The sequence below is a fragment of the Rhineura floridana genome, chromosome 2 (assembly GCF_030035675.1).
Source record: "Rhineura floridana isolate rRhiFlo1 chromosome 2, rRhiFlo1.hap2, whole genome shotgun sequence".
NCBI classification, from domain to species: Eukaryota; Metazoa; Chordata; class Lepidosauria; order Squamata; family Rhineuridae; genus Rhineura; species Rhineura floridana.
The window spans coordinates 96,300,590-96,318,447 of NC_084481.1; the positions used below are offsets into that span (position 1 = coordinate 96,300,590).

The 17,858-nt window shown below is 41.3% G+C and overlaps 3 protein-coding genes across 3 annotated transcripts in view; 2 read left to right on the forward strand and 1 right to left on the reverse strand.

Moving 5' to 3' along the window:
- The window catches only part of KDM2A (lysine demethylase 2A), a 542,877-nt gene that overhangs the window by 505,625 nt on the left and 19,394 nt on the right, over positions 1-17,858 (reverse strand). The window lies entirely within an intron of this gene.
- LOC133378225 (olfactory receptor 5V1-like) lies at positions 3,519-8,852 on the forward strand. The gene is made up of 2 exons (XM_061613016.1): positions 3,519-3,593; positions 7,884-8,852. The coding sequence occupies exon 2, from the start codon at positions 7,917-7,919 to the stop codon at positions 8,850-8,852; it is 936 nt and encodes a 311-aa protein (XP_061469000.1). The 5' UTR covers positions 3,519-3,593; positions 7,884-7,916.
- Positions 16,382-17,323, forward strand: LOC133378226 (olfactory receptor 5V1-like). The gene has a single exon (XM_061613017.1). The coding sequence runs from the start codon at positions 16,388-16,390 to the stop codon at positions 17,321-17,323; it is 936 nt and encodes a 311-aa protein (XP_061469001.1). The 5' UTR covers positions 16,382-16,387.

The window sequence follows — 17,858 nt, forward strand, 5'->3', positions numbered from 1 at the left end:
TTTAGAGCTCTGTTCAACTAGAGAGAAGGATAGAGATGTGCAACTGTGACACTGTTAACTGGCAAACAGTATGACTGAACTAGATTCTCCAGGCCTTATACTGACCAGTCTAGCAGCTGACCTTCTGTCTCTGCCTGGCCAATAGAACAGAACCTTCTGTCTGCTGTACTCCAAGGCTCCAGATCAAACCTTGGCTATGTCCCCAGCTCCAGCCTCACTTGTTGTCATCTGTAGCTCTGGCTATAGATTCCAGCTTGTGCCCCTGATTGCAAAGTCCATGTAGGAAATTCACCACCAGAAAAGAAAACACATATTTGCATTAAATGTGTGTATGGTAATTATAATATATGTAGGCTACACCAGTAAGAGGCAAACAATAACTGTGTTTATTTCTTAGGTTCTTTCACATAGTTGCCAGTTTGGAATCCATCTTGGAACCACACCCTGAAAGCACAGGCCTCAGGCATGCTCAGATCCAATTTGTCTAACAAAACACTTTTTCTTTTTTTATACTCCTCCCCCTTTAGTTTATACTATCAACACACAACCTACCTATATTACTAAACACCAGATACATTGGTCTTAACAACATCCATTGTGTTTATAAATTCAGCCTCTCCATGGGCTTAGGAATTTTTTTTGAATGGCATAATGCAACTGTGGGTGTTCCTGGCTTGTCCACCACTGTCACTGGATGTTCTATCTCAGCAGGAGACACCTCTAAAACAGTGTTAGGGTCTGATGCAGAAATTGTGGGCCTGTCAATCTCTCTGGTTGTATCAAGTGGGCAGTGTAATGGTTCCCCAATGATTTGCAGGAAACTCTTCTCCATGCTATAAACACACTTGATTTTGGTGTCGCCGAATATGCCTCCCATCTGGTAATTCCAGCACCCGTGAGAGGGGCCCTGCCTGTGCTACAAGATGACCTGTCAGCCAACGAGGTCCAGTTCCAAAATTAAGGGCATAAATTAGGTTGCCCACCATTAGGGTTCTTGATGCTGTTTTTAAGTCATAGTAGAATTTTTGTGTTTCCTGCTTCTCACATACCTTAATAGCCTCATCAGGGTGTAGGATGTCCAGGTGTATACACAATTTCCTACCCATTAATAGTTCTGCTGCTGATTTTCCTGTGGTGGAATGTGGTGTAACACGATACTGGAAAAGGAATCTGGCTAACGTAGTCTCTAAACTGCCACATGTCATTTTTTTTATTCCATCTTTCAAGGTCTGTACAGTTCTTTCGGCTAAGCCATTGGAAGATGGGTAATGTGGAGCAATTCTTACATGCTTGATGTGGTTTTTCTCCAAACGTTCTTGGAAAACTACACCTTTAAATTGTAGCCCATTATCACTTACCACTACTTCTGGCAATCCAGAAGTAGAAAAAGACAGGTGGAGTTTATCCACAGTAGCTTCAGCATTAGTGGATGACATGATGTGAACTTCAAACCATTTGGAATGTGCATCTGTTATTATTAAGAACATTTTCCCCATGAATGGACCAGCATAATTGATGTGAAGTCTTGCCCAGGGCCATTGTGGCCATTCCCATGGATGTAAGGGTGCTTTTGGAGGAGCATGGCGGATAGATTGACAAGTCCCACACTGTCGCACCACTGTCTCAATCTGCTGGTCTATTCCAGGCCACCACACATAACCATGTGCTAATCCCTTCATTCGTACAATGCCAGGATGTGCTTCATGCAACAATTTTAGCACAGCAGACCGACTCCCTGGTGGTACTAATATTCGAGATCCCAATAATAAACATCCATCTTGGATACTCAAGGACTCCCTATGCTGATAGTAGAGCTGTAAATCTCAGAGCTTGGAAGTAACTAGTTACAAGTAACGAATTACTTGTAATTCATTACCTTTTTGAGTAACGAGTGGGTAATTCCTTTACATTTTGATTGTAATAGAACTAGGAGTAATTTTACTACTTTTGTAGAGTAATTGTAACGTTTCCAGAATTACTTTTGGGTATTACTTGGGGGAGAGCAGGGGAAGTCTTCTGCTCCTCTGATTTGTGGATGAAAATCATGTGCCTCAAACTGGGCTTCTGTGCAGTGTCACTCTTTCCTCATGCTCTGTGGATGGGCAGGAGGCAATGAGGGAGGAGGCGGAGAGTGAGACGGGGTAGAGTGGAGAAAACAATTATTTAAAAAAATGGATAGTGGTGGTGAAGAATGGAGTGGAGGGAAAAAGGATCCGGAGGTCAAGAACATGGATAAAGGAGGAGAAAGAGGCAGCAGCAGAATGGAGATAAAGAACTGTGGAGGTGAAAGATGACAACATGTGTGTGAGTGTGTGTGTGTGTGTGAGACTGTGTGTGAATACTGTGTTTGCACTTGGCACACAAAGTGGCCTTCACCACCCTCTCTGGCTACTGTGCTGTATTTGCAGTATTTTAACTTTTTTGCATCTCAGGGGAAAATGTTTGCTTGGGTGAGTGTCCCTTAGTTGGTGGCAAGGCAGGATCTGGGAGGTGATTAATTGAGAGAGATTATGCTGGCTGGCTGAGGGGGGGGGGTTGCACTTGGTTTGACGTGCAAAGATCTGAGTAGTGGCCTCAGCCTCCCTCCCCACCACCCTTACCAGCGGAGAGACCACCACTGCTATCTTATGAATAAAAATAATTATTCTACTACCTCTGTATGTGTTTATTTTTAATGTTGTTTTAGGCTACTTAGATATGCAGCAGCCAAGGCCAGCACCTTGTAGGCTTTTTTAAAAAAAGTAACTGAAATGTAATTGTACTGATTACTTTGGAGGAAATGCAAAGTAATCAGTTACTTTCAGAGCAATTGCAATTGTAACGGTAATTACTACTTTTTGGGACCATGTAACTGTAACTGTAATTTATTACTTTTTAAAAGTAATCTTCCAAGCTCTGGTAAATCTGTGCTTGCCCCCTCAGTCCATCTATTTATGACCATTCTTCACACTCTAGATAAAAGAGGATCTTGGTCTGTCTCTCATTTAATCTTTGCTGCATGTATCAAGGATGTGGACATCAATTCAATAAGAGGAATGGTTTCAGTAGGCTGAGGTACTGACTTTGGGCAATCTGGTAGTGGAAGTCTGCTAAGGGCATCAGCATTATACAGGGCTTGACTTGGTTAATAGTCAATTTTGTAGTTATATGCAGACAATGTCAAGGCCCATCTCTGGATTCTAGCAAGTGCCATTGGGGGTACTGGCTGGTTCTCTCCCAGCAGACCCTGAAGGGGCTTATGATCTGATTCCATGAAAAAATCTGCCATATAGATAAGAATAGAATTTCTTTATTGCAAAAACCACTGCTAACCTTTCAAGCAAGCATCAATGCAGTAAGTTCACTTTGAAAGTCCTCAGAGGTCCATGTCCCCAGTTATTTGCAGCAGATGATTATAAATATATTCTGAAATGCAAAAGAGATTTTTGTTTTCCTTATATGTGCACCAGTATTTAGGACTCTTAACTAGTAATATTACTGTATTTCAGTACATTTCTTTGCAGGACAAAAGATATATACTTTTATTGTAATGGCATCTTTAAAGCATTGTCTTCCATGTGCTAGCCCTTAAAGCCTGCATATCTTCTGATCAGGTAGGTATTATTTGTATTATAGCCATTAATCTATAATATTGAGATATATTGTCAGTTTCACAAGAACATAATACCAACCGAGCTGGACCAGGCCAATGGCCCATCTAGTCCATCATCCTGTTCTCACAGTGGCCAACTAGATGCCTATAGGAAGCCTGCAAGCAGGACCTGAGCGCAAAAGCACTCTCCCCTCCTGTGGTTTCCAGCAACTGGTGTTCAGAAGCATACTGCCTCTGGCTATGGAGGGAGAGTATAGCCATCATGACTAGTAGCCGTTGATAGCCTTATCCTCCATGAATTTGTCTAATCCTCTTTTAAAGCCATTCAAGTTGGTGCCCATCATAGGCTCCTGTGGGAGCAGATTCCATAGTTTAATGATGCACTGTATGAAGAAGTACTTTCTTTTGCCTGTCCTGAATCTTCCAACATTGAGCTTCATTGGATGGCCATCAGTTCTACTGTTATGAGACAGGGAGCTAAACATAATAAGCTAAAGTTAAGAGATTGGCATATGACACCTTGGCCAAGTTATTGGCATTGGGTAATTTATTCTTCTCCATACTTCCCTATTTATAAACAAATGAAATTTTAATGATAAGCCTTTAATGGTCAAACACTTTATACATCCAAAGTATTCAATGTGTCCACTGAAAAAGCTCCCATGTTAAAGATATATGGATATTTAATGTTTTTCACTTTCAGGATGACATCTAGATTCTAACTAGTTAAAGGTTTGGATCCAATAGGTAGATGATTTCAATAGTCACAACAGCCATAAAACCACTGCATTTGGGGTTCCCCCCCCATCATTGTAAATTTAGCCTTATGTTTAGCATAAAAGATAGCTTTGGCTAGTTTATTATCTAGTAATGTTACCCTATGGCTCAGCTTTACCTTATGGTGCTGCACCTAAATTTGATTCCTACACCTAATGAGCAAAAGAGAACTGCTGATAGGGATGTGGGAAAGAATCTGTTTTAAATGGATTTATATATGGAACTTGGCAATTTCAAACCAATTGAACTTTACCCACATTAGAGTGCCTCTTGCATCAAACAGCCACTTATGTCTGAGTTGCTCATACATTCTCATTTTTTAAAAAAAATCTCAATGAATTATAAACAAAATTATACTAAATACAATAAAATAAGTATATTGTGTATATAATACACATAAAAGAGTCAAGCCCTATGAGCTGCTATATTTGTGCTGCTTACTTTATTAATACATAAAATATTTAGTTATATGCATTGTTTGTATCTGTTTATGTGCTAGTTACTTTCAAAATCCTGAAGTGTATACACATATTAGAGATGGGAGGGAAATTCAAATCAGTTCGCATTTCCAGCCAGATCTATCAAATTCACACTTTGCAAAATAATATGAGAACTGAAACACAGCCATCGTTTGAAATTCCCACTTATTTGAATGTTGCGATGCAATCCGCCACCCAAACAATATTTACAAAAATGCATATGTTAGAGGAAAAATGAATATACGCATGAAAATGAATATATGAGTGAAAATAACATAAAATGCTTTATTTATTTATTTATTTATTTATTTATTTATTTATTTATTTATTATTTGATTTATATCCCGCCCTTCCTCCAGCAGTAGCCCAGGGCAGCAACAAAAGCACTAAAAACACTTTAAAACTTCATAAAAACAGACTTTCAAATATAAAAACAGAACATCTTTAGAAAATTATGCATTATATGATGTGAAGATGCTTGCAAAAATGTGTATATTAGTCAAAACTGCCTACAAAATGTGTTTATTAGGGGAAATTCACACTAAAATGCTACAGAATTTTCATGAGGATTTTTTTTTAAAAAATGCAAATTGCTATAGAAATATGGAGAACTGAATTTAGGATTGGAAAAATCAGAAACTCAGAGAACAGAAACTGACAGATCTTTCCATCCCTAATGCATATGCATATATTACAATTGTCGCCCTATGTTAAGGGTGAGTCATCTTGAATACTGCGTCCAGTTCTGGTCTCTGCACTTCAAGAAGCATGCAGACAAACTGGAACGGGTTCAGACGAGGGCAACAAAGGTGATCAGGGGACTGGAAACAAAGCCCTATGAGGAGAGATGGAAAGAACTGGGCATGTTTAGCCTGGAGAAGAGAAGACTGAGGGGAGACTCTTCAAGTACATGAAAGGTTGCCACACAGAGGAGGGCCAGGATCTCTTCTCGATCATCCCAGAGTGCAGGACACGGAATAATGAGCTCAAGTTGCAGGAAGCCAGATTTCTACTGGACATCAGGAATAACTTCCTTAGAGCCATACGACAATGGAACCAATTACCTAGAGAGGTAGTGGGCTCTCCGACCCTAGAGGCATTCAAGAGGCAGCTGGACAGCCATCTGTCAGGAATGCTTTAATTTGGATTCCTGAATTGAGCAGGGGGTTGGACTCGATGGCCTTATAGGCCCCTTCCAACTCTACGATTCTATGATTCTATGATTATAATGAAAAATGGGGGTAGGGGAGGGTGTTCTGTAGCTGATAGTTAGAAAATAGTTGAATGGACTGATTTGAAATTTGGTAATATAGGAGAGATAATGTGAGGATGGTCTATGCCAAATTTAAGATATAAAGGATGAGTAATTGATTATTTTGAACAAGTTAAATATTTGATGACAGACTCTGGCAAGTTGACAGGTGCTATGCATTTTCACCCACAAACTTTACAGAGGTGTTTTGGGGGGAAATATTTCTCCTTTTATACTGTGTCTTTGGGAAATTGTTGTGCGACATCAATAGGAATATGTGGTGTGTGCCACTACCCATTAGTTGGGTAACATGCTTCTTGTGTTTACTTGAATGGCATTTTTGTAGGCAATGTTAGCCATTAGGATTTCATAAGAATTTTCCCTGCACAAAACTGTACAAAAACTGTTGTGAGAGAAGCTTAAGTGGAGGGGTGAGGGGTTGAATGGAAAGGAATGTTGAGTGTCAGGCAGATGACAGAGTGTGGCTGTGTGAGTGACAGAATGGACAGGCGGAGGAGATGAGAGAGATATGAAAGTTCTCACAGATGAGGCCTCTCAGCCTTGCTTACAGTTGACGTAGGCCAAGAGGTTAAAAGTTAGATGTGAAAAGAGACAGGGAGAAGAAATAACAGAAGATGAGTAGAAATAGTTTGGGAGGCATTGGGGATGGGGAGAGAGGGAAAATATCTCTGCAGTGCACAGTGGCTATATTTCTGATGAGACACTTTTGAACGCACAGGAGAGCCTTCAGAAGAAAAGAGGAAGGGATATTTTGAGCCTCCTATTCTCATGAAATAGCATTTACACTTTTAAAAAAGGGTGAAATAAACATCTTATTGCATTGCATTCAACTAAGGTTTGAGATGAATCCACTGAAATTAATGGAAATGACTAACTTGTGTGTGTGTTATGTGCCTTCAAGTTGATTATGATTTATGGCGACCCTATGAATCAGCGACCTCCAATAGCATCTGTTAGATGCATTAATTTCAATGGGTCTATTCTAATTTAGTTGGATACAATCTAAATAGAAACAATCTATTGTTTCTCCATAAGTCTGATGTTACTACTCTTTACTCCTAGTAAAAATGGTACCTGCAGTTGACTCAGTACTGAATTCATGTAGAAATGATGGGCAAAAATCAGCTAGTCCATTGGCTGTCAACTAGTGTTTTGGGATGCACGATTGAGTCACAGCCTGACCTACAGTGTCACCACAAAAATAGAAAAAAAGAGCTGGGGGAGAAGGTGTCACCACTGTCAATGGCACCATTACATTAACTGTCTATAACAAAATTTCTGCTTGTAGTCTAATTGTGGTTCATGCTGGGGTTGAGTCCAGCTCCTTGAGAGTGTCTGCTATGACTGATACCCAATCAGTTACAGATCTAAAGAAGACACATGTTAAAGCTTATGGACAACATAAGTGTGTGCATGCACACACACAAAGCAAGCAAAGCTCCAGCTTTATATGTAATTCTCTTCTGGACAAGGAGGATGCTTTTCTTGTTGCAGCCAGAGGTTACATTAGCTCCCCAAGGCCTAATTGCTGAAGAGGTTGTATAGGATCATCTGCATGGATAAGATGTTATTGGCTTTAAAAATTAAAGATGGCCCACATAACTGACCCAACTACTCTTCCCCACTCTAGCAAACTAACAGAGGGAAAAGGGTAAAATAGATTAAAGGCAGGAAGTAACTGGATACAATAAAAAGATGAAGAAAAAGATGAGTGGATGATATAGTTATATAACATGTGTATATTCTCTTTAATGTCTTTTAGATATTCCAGTTGACTTATTTGATTCACAGGAATATGGAGAGAGCCAACTTTACAGAAACAAAAGACTTTTACCTGACAGAGCTGTCTGATCTTCCAGAAGTGCGAAATTCCCTCTTTGTGGCAATGCTGCTGATCTACTTAACCACCCTAGCAGGGAATGGAGCAATCCTCTTCGCAATAGGGACAGATGTCCACCTCCAGACCCCCATGTACTTCTTCCTCAGTAATTTATCTTTTCTGGATGTCCTTTGCCCAACTGTCACTGTGCCAAAGATGCTCCAAATCTTCTTGTCGGAAGATAAGACAATCTCATTTGTGGGCTGCATGCTACAACTCTTCTTTCTGATTGATGTGGTGGGCACTGAAATTCTTTTGCTAGCAGTGATGGCCTATGACCGCTATGTGGCCATCTGCAGTCCCTTGCACTACACAAACATCATGAGCAAACATCTGTGTGCTCAGTTGGCTGCTGGAACTTGGCTAACTGGCTTTATCAGTTCCCTGGTTCATACCTCCTTGACATTTACATTATCTTTCTGTGGGCCCAACAAAGTTAATCAGTATTACTGTGATATCCCCCCAGTGTTGGCTGCCTCTTGCTCTTCTACCTACCTCGCTGAACTGGTCCTCCTCCTTGTGGCTGGAATTTTAGGAGGTGGTGCTTTCCTGGTCACCCTGATCTCTTACATCTATATTATTTTAGCTATCTTGCGCATGCACTCTGCTGAGGGAAGGCGCAAAGCCTTTTCCACCTGTGGTTCCCACTTAACTGTAGTTTGCCTCTTCTATGGGACCACCATTGCCACCTATGTTCGCCCCACCTCCACCTATTCCCCCAAGCAGGATAGAATTGTTTCTATGTTGTATGGGGTTGTTACTCCTATGCTAAACCCCATGATCTACAGTCTGAGGAATAAGGAAGTGAAAAGGGCCTTGGTCAAAGCGCTCAGCCTGAAAAGATTTTCATGAAGCGGTTCTTTTCAGATTTTCCTCTCCTTGAGTGTTATTAGAATATGTGACGCTTCTAAGCACATTCTTAACTAACCCTTGACTGGTTATTTGAAAAGGAAGTATATTCAACCAGACATGGTCCAAATCCTTATCACGTTGTGCATGGTACCCATTAAAGGAGAAGAAGATATTACCTTTGGAGGCTTCTGCCCTCAGCATTTAAAAGATTCATGATCATGCTTGTTTACATCAAAAATTACATGGGTTAATTTTGCATCTGTGACTTCATACTAGTGCAGCCAATGTTTAGGCTTGGAGTAAAAAAACAACTACCACTATTTCTGAATATTGAAATGTCAATCTCTTTGCAATAAGGAATTTGGGATTTAGGAGCTTCAACCTTCAATCACTAGCTGTAGCATACTTGCCTGGGAGTAAGCTCAGATGAAGACAGTGGAGCATTCTTCTGAGTGAACGTGAATAGAATCGCACTGTAAGCATGTTAAAAGATATTTGCTCCAATTCCTCCCTTATTTACCTTGGCCTCTCCCTGCTTCTCTTTCCTCTTGCTAATGTAGCTTCCCCCCTTTAATCCATCTGCATCTAGATTGTAAGGTCATTGAGGCAGGGATCCTCTTGCTTATGGTTCTCTGTAAACTGCCATGTGAATGCTGACGGAGTTACGTCAGTATACCTCAATAACTCAAATCTTCTGCTTCCAAAGGAAAGAAATTGGGAGACACAGTTCCTACAAAAACTAAGTACAGGTGTGCATATTTTTAAAGGGAAGCTCTTATGCTTTGCCTGCAGATGATTCCGGGTCCACTCCATGGCACTCCAGGTATGCCTGGGAAAAGTTCCTGCCTGAAACCTGGGAGAGTTTCTGCCAGTCCGTGTAGACACTGCTGAGCTAGAGGAGCCAGTGACCTGACTCAGTTCCTATGTTTATAACTGATGATCAATAAACTTCATGTCAAAGCTGAGATGTCCAAGAGATAAAAAGTTGATCTTGTGGTGGTACCATCCCTCTGAGATACAAGTGCAACTGGTGCCACAGTTGATTAGTTTTCAATGTCAGTTGGACCTTTCTCATTGTGAAGCTTTAGTAGGAGGTGGTCCTGATGTAGCCCGCTGTAAATGGGTGGGGCTCCATCTGCTGTACTCTTAAGACTGTAGATTTTTATCTGAGGTTGTAATTGTTATATGTGAATGTGTTGTTTTTGTCTTAATGGGATTTATGTTTTGCATTGTAGCCTGTCCTGGTTTCATGAATTGATAAAGGATGGGTTAGAAACTGAAAGGATAAATAGCTAACTAAACATGCTAAGTAACTAATAAAAATCATGACTTCTTTCCTTCCTTCTAATAACCCTTTATTGGGGCAAATCATTCAATGACCCCTGATTCAGAAAAGCAGCAGAATGCCTCTTACAGGTGGTTTTATTATATATAATATGTCTGCAAGCTTCCCCCATTCCTGTCTGGAGGGCATGATTAGAAAAACAACTCACACAGACACACAGGAGGGAAGTTCTTGCTCTTGAACCCCCTTATGGCAGGAGAGGGGGAACCCTTGGCTCTCTGGATTTTGTTGGACTCCTACTCTCATCAGACCCAACCAGCATGGTCAATGTTCAGGGATGTTGGGAGGTGCAGTCCAACAATATCTGGAGGGCCACAGGTTCCCCATCCCACTTGAAGACACGCCTAACAAAAAGGCAAAAGCCTCCCAATGGGTAGGAAATTTCTTAAAAATCAGCAGGTTAACCCCAGGCAAAGTCGATGTGACGATGGCTTGCCCCATTCTCTCTCTAACCCCCCAATACCTCGCAGAATTGCCTGGATCTCTCTGGCTTTGCACAGCAGCATGCGGGGCTCTTTGCCCGCATTCCCTGCCTGAGCCAAGAGTGGCCACTCGTAGGGGGGTGCTGCTTGCTTCCCTCGGGGGCAGCGTTCCTGGGGAGGAGCTGGGAGTCTCAGCCGAGCGCTGCACTGTAGAAAAGCTCAGCAAAAACACATGCATTCGTTTTTGCGTAATATCGAAAACACAAGAATGGCATGCGGCAAGTAACTCCATTACTGACACAGGAAATTCAAACTTTTGCCCTCTTACGTTGAAGTGCATGCGCGTTGCTGATTGTGGGTGAAAGGGGGGAGGAGCACACATCAGATTTTGCACACCAATTGGCTGGTAGTGGGTTGTGTTGGAGGCGGAGCTGGGAAAAAGCGAAAAGAATGTGGGTGTCCTCCCGCTGCATATGCGGGTGCGAAAAAAGCGGTTTTATTACATCAGGAAAGAGCGAACAAACAGGTGAGTGGGGACTGTCAGATGACAAAGTGGATATGGAAAATGTGGATTATCCCATTCCGTTTGGATGAGCCCACAGACTGGGATAAGGTCTCAACTTAAAAGGCTTGTTAAAAGAACAAGTTCCTTATCACTTCAGGGTACAGTTTTCCCTGGTTAAGTAAGCCCCATTGAACACATTGGGACTTGCTTCTGAGTAAACAAACATAGGATTGCATTATAAATATCTTTACAGGTTGTATAAATAATATTTGATAGTCATGCTTATATAAATATTTCTTCATACTGTGTCCCAATAAGTATCCGATTTCACACTATGGTTGTACAATACTTCCTTTACATTTTAAGTATGCCTTGGGGTGGTCATGGCTCTCCATTGTTTTCATCCTGAGGGGCAGATAGGCTGAGAGATGAATTGAAAAGAACAATTTTAAAAGATACTTCTTACTCTTACTCATTTCTCAGACCTCTTTCTGAAGTAAAGGGTCAAATCTGTAAAGAAGTTTGGAGCAGCCACATTAAAAGATAAGGGCAGGGCATTCCAGGCAGGGGGTTGCCAACCCTGCTTGGATATGGATGTCTTTGTAGAGGAACCCTAGTCAAGGTTTACCAACAGCACAATCCAAACTATATCTACAAGAAGTCAGTCTTGTTGAGTTCTATGGGGCTTAATCCCTTAGTAAGTGTGTTTAGAATTGCAGCCTTCAGGAGCATCCATCTTTACTCCCCAAAGCTCCCATCTAACATCTCCACAACACTAAGCTCCTTTGTCCCTACAGGGACCTTCTGATGACTGGCCTGGCCTGAAGGCACTTAACCCTTCTTGCTGACAGCAAGTAGGCTAGATATCAGAGCTTGGAAAAGTTACTTTTTTGAACTACAACTCCCATCAGCCCCAGCCAGCATGGCCACTGGATTGGGCTGATGGGAGTTGTAGTTCAAAATAGTAACTTTTCCAAGCTATGGCTAGATTAAATGTTACCTACCCAGGCTCCATCTTTTAGTTAAGATTTCTATCTTAATTTCCAATCAAATTGTATGCTCCAAGCAACTGTGATTGATTCTTAAGGTATCTTGCTTAATGACATCACTAGGGCCCACCCCGTGACATCACTAGGGCCCACCCCATGACATCACTAGGGCCCGCCCCTCAAATCTCAGGTTTTGGGTTGCTTCTGACCTGGCAACCCTAGACCTCAAAAAAGCCAAGGCATTCTCGTGAGATCAGGTAGAAGACAGCTCCCGTCCCTCACTGGTGGTCAGCCGTGCAACAATCCTGTCCTAGCACAAGGCTGTGTCCGGAACTTGTATGCAAGTGTGTGTAAAAATTAGCCTACGGTACAAATGCAAAATCCACGTTTGTTGCTCTGCCTGTTGACACGTGGCCTCCAGGAAGGAATGTGGCCCTCAAGGTGACAAATGCTCCCGAGCCCTGATCTACCTTTATCAAAGGCATTGGCATGTCGAAGCTGACATTTATTTTGCTGACTAATGCAGGCTGTGTGTGTATTAATAACAACAAGGTGAACTGAGGCAAGCTATTAGATATATACTATTCTTTCCCATCTCTTTGTGCTCTTTCCATATCTGGAGATTTAAAAGCACCCACCACTATTTTAAGATTCTTCTGGGCAGCTTGTATGGAAGATAACAAGAATGCAAGATACAGTTTGTAAAAGAGCTTTTCAAACAGCCTTGATCCTGAGAAAATCGGTTGCACTTGAGTCCCCTTGAAATCAATGAGATTTCATGGCTAAATTAAGTCACCTTGAGTTCAGCAGAACCTGGGTATAACTAATTTGCTCTGGATCAGGGCCAGGGTATTCAAAGTACTTTTGGGCCATATGGGTTTTGCACAACTGAGACTTCAAGTCAGGAGCTGCTGGATTCCTCTGAGACCTTTGTCCCAATATATACATTTTGTCTTAATGTGGTCCTCCCCCCAAGTGGCGAAGAAAAAAGAAAATGATTTACTGTTTTGCCTCACAGCAGTGGTAATGTTTCTTAGATGAATGGCAGCATTTTCCTTGACTCCACATTAAATCTTCTCTATGTTGTTTGTTTGTGTGGTACTACAGATTACAAGGAAAGCAAAAAAGGCAAGTGGATAAAATTGATTAGACCTGCAATCTTAGGCGGCTTAACATTTTAGGTCTGCAGCGCTGCTTCTTAGTCATGTGCTTATTGAATTCATTCAATAAACTAAAGATCAGGGTTCAGAATTCATGATCTCAGTTGATGATCCTAGACAAGTTTCCATTTCAGTCTTAAATTCCCCATTTGTAAAATGGAAACGTTTGTGGGAATGTACACTGTAGGTTTAGTGACTGCAGTAGAAAAATCATAGTATCTTTGCAATATATTTATTATTTAGAAAAAATATTTATTTATTACATTGTTGTCATTACCTATGTTTTAATTCCATTTAGTCTTATTAAACTATGGCAGCTTTCATTGATAATAGTCTTACCATAAAAATGCCTGATATTAATAGGTGTAATTTTGGAGAGTCATGTTTTTATGCCGCTATGCACATCTTCTTGATTTTATGAGTTTTAACTAGAAGCAGGTGTCTCCTTCTTTTAATATGTAATGAAAGATGGACTAGTATTCTGGGAGATCTTGTTGTAGCACTTGATGTAAATTTGTGTTTAAAAAGGTGAAATAATTTGCATCTGATGGATTCTAAAGTTTAACATTTGTAGCAAATTGGCATTAATTCGATTCATAATTAATGGCCTACAACTACTTCCGTCACTGAAGATTCCATTCTACTAATATTAATAACAACTGAAACATTAATTACATCTAGTAATGATTTAAATTACTGAGGAGTTTCTCCTCCTCCTAGTAATATATGCTAATAGCAAACGCATTCTCTGAATGCCTAGTCAAAATGGGACTATCCAAACACAGGAGGAAGGTAACAGCAGGCTTAGGAGACCTCAATGTTTGCATGCAACATCTTTGGAGGGAAAAGTTTTAAGAAGAGAAAACCCATCAGACTCAGCATGTTCATTCACCACAGAATGCTAACTAGCCCTGAATCTTGTATATATAATTTCCTGCCCGTTGGAATTAATGGGCAGAAAAATCCTTTTTTGAAAATCCCTTCAAATTGTGGGTAAAAAAGAAAATCAACACTCCCCTCCACCTTCCACCTAGCAAGGCTTTGGATTTGGTGATTCATCTGCCACTATGCCTCCCTCCCTCACCTGGTAGGATTGCTTTGCCCTCAAAAAATGACCCTTTTTTTGCCTGTGAGCCCACTAGTCACCTGCAGCAAAGTGTTTCGCTTAGCCACACCTGGAGGGGCAACAGGTTCATCTGCCAATCAGTTGCAAAATCTCTGTGAAGCTGAATTAAAAAAAAAAAGCACTTGACTTGATCCCACCAAGTTTTACAGTAAAAAAGGGGTGGGGATTGACTAGTGTTGTGTGCCCCTGTTTTCAGAAGAGATAGGGGGAGATGCACTGGAACCGGCAGAACAGTGAGTGTGTCTCTACCCTTTGACAGTTGACAGTGAGGTTGAGATCGTTTGTTTAGTTATTAAATTTATATCCCGCCCAACGTCCCAGAAGGAGCGCAGGGCGGTAAACAAAACACTTAAACCACATAAAAATCTTTAAAGTAGGCTTTAAAACATATTAAAACAAAGCATCTTTAAAAACAGATTAAAATAGAACATCTTTAAAAACATATATTTTTAAAAGGTTTAAAATCACGTAAAGAGCAATTCCAACACAGACTCCGACTTGGGTAAGGTCCCTACTTAAAAGGCTTGTTGAAAGAGGAAGGTCTTTAATAGGTCTGAAAAGATAACAGAGATGGGGCCTGTCTAATATTCAAAGGGAGGGAATTCCAAAGCGTACATGCCACCACACTAAAGGTCTGTTTCCTATGTTGTGCGGAACAGAACTCCTTATCTGCAGGAGGCCCTCACCTGCAGTGATCAACTGCATATATAAGGGGTAAGATGATCTTTCAGGTATCCTGGTTCCAAGCTGTATAGGGCTTTGTACACCAAAACCAGAAGCTTAAACATGGCGTGGTAGCTCATGTGCAGCCAGTGCAATTCTGTGAGCAGCAGGGTGACATGTTGGCGATACCCTGCCTAGTTGAGCAGCCACGTTGCCACATATTGCACAAGCTGCTGCCACCAGATCAACCTCAAGGGCAGCCCCACATAGAGTGCATTACAGTAATCCAGCCTAGAGGTTACCAGTGCATGGACAACAGTAGTCAGGCTATCCTGGTCCAGAAACAACCTCAGCTGTCTTACTCGCCTCAGCTCGTAAAAGGCACTCCTAGCCACAGAGGTCACCTGGGCCTCCAGCGACAAAGATGGATCCAGGAACACCCCAGACTACAAACCTGCTCTGTCAGACAGAGTACGACCCTATTCAAAGCAGGCAACAGACCAATTACCTGAACTCAGGAACCACCAACCCACCAACCCCCATCTTGCTAGGATTCAGACACAGTTTATTGGCCCCCATCTAGCCCACTACAGAGTCCAGGCACCAGTCCAGGACTTGCATGGCCTCTTCCGATTCAAATGTTACAGAGAAATAGAGCTGGTTATCATCAGCATATTGCTGACACAGCATACTTCTAGTTAAGACCTGAATGTTTTCAAACAGGGATTATAGTGTGCAATCTCTCTCAATTGTGTTATTTTCTGTTATGTTTTAACATGTTGATAAATTATTATTTGTCCTTATCCCAAAGTGGATTCAAAGCTTTTCATTTCCAAAGCTATTTCCCCCAACTAATAAGGAATTTGTTACAACTAATAAATCAAGACAAAGTTATAATCTATTATAATATGGCCTAAAGTTTATATTTCAGATATTCAAATATTAATACGATTAATAACCATTTAAGAGTAATTGATTTCTTCTAACACTGACTCACAGAAATGAGCTTTGGGATACTAACTCTAAATTATCTCACACTGAAATGTAGGTATGTCATTCTTCCAGATAACATCCAAAGGAATCTATATTGAGGTTTTGACAACTGCCTCACACTCATTCCCCAATCCTTTCAGGCCTACTTGGTAGCTATGTCTACAGGAAAGATAGGTGTAGGACAAAAGCTGGATCACGCTCTATCTGAGTACAAGTTAGATTATAAATCAATTATGTCATGTTACTCAGTCACTATCTGCACTTTTAACAAACCTATTTCCCCCCCTCTGTGTTTTACATATTTCAGTTGGCTGACTTTGATTGGCAGGAAGATGGAGAAAGCCAACATCACAGAAACAAAAGATTTTTACCTGATAGCGTTGTCTGATCTGCCAGAGGTTCGCTTTCCCCTCTTTTTGGTGATTCTGCTGATCTACTTGATTACCCTGGCAGGGAATGGAGCAATCCTCTTGGCAATATGGACAGATGTCCACCTCCAGACCCCCATGTACTTCTTCCTCAGTAATTTATCTTTTCTGGACGTCCTTTGCCCAACTGTCACTGTGCCAAAGATGCTCCATACCTTCTTGTCGGAGGACAAGACAATCTCATATGTGGGCTGCATGCTACAACTCTTCTTTCTGATTGATGTGGTGAGCACTGAAATTTTCTTGTTAGCACTGATGGCCTACGACCGCTATGTGGCCATCTGTAGTCCCTTTCACTACACAAACATCATGAGTAAACGGCTGTGTGCTCAACTGATTGCTGGGACCTGGTTAACGGGTTTTGTCAATTCCCTGGTTCATACCTCCCTGACATTTACATTATCTTTCTGTGGGCCCAATAAAATTAATCAGTATTACTGTGATATCCCCCCAGTGTTGGCTGCCTCTTGCTCTTCTACCTACCTCCCTGAACTAGCCACCCTCCTTGTGGCTGGTATTACAGGAGGTGGTGCTTTCCTGGTCACCCTGATCTCTTACATCTATATCATTTCAGCTATCTTGCGCATGCGCTCCACTGAGGGAAGGCGCAAAGCCTTTTCCACCTGTGGTTCCCACTTAACTGTAGTTTGCCTCTTCTATGGGACCACTATTGCCACCTATGTTCGCCCCGCCTCCACCTATTCCCCCAAGCAGGATAGAATTGTTTCTATGTTGTATGGGATTGTTACTCCTATGCTAAACCCCATGATCTACAGTCTGAGGAATAAGGAAGTGAAAAGGGCCTTGGTCAAAGTGGTTGGCCTGAAAAGATTTTCATGAAGCGGTTCTTTTCAGGTCTTCCTCTCCTTGAGTGTAATCAGAACATGTGATGTTTCTAAGCACATTCCTAACTAACCCTTGACTGGTTATTTGAAAAGGAAGTATATTCAACCAGACATGGTCCAAATCCTTATCACGTTGTGTATGGTACCCATTAAAGGAGAAGAAGATATTACCTTTGGAGGCTTCTGCCCTCAGCATTTAAAAGATTCATGATCATGCTTGTTTACATCAAAAATTACATGGGTTAATTTTGCATCTGTGACTTCATACTAGTGCAGGCAATGTTTAGGCTTGGAGTAAAAAAACAACTACCACTATTTCTGAATATTGAAATGTCAATCTCTTTGCAATAAGGAATTTGGGATTTAGGAGCTTCAACCTTCAATCACTAGCTGTAGCACACTTGCCTGGGAGTAAGCTCAGATGAAGACAGTGGAGCATTCTTCTGAGTGAACGTGAATAGAATCGCACTGTAAGCATGTTAAAAGATATTTGCTCCAATTCCTCCCTTATTTACCTTGGCCTCTCCCTG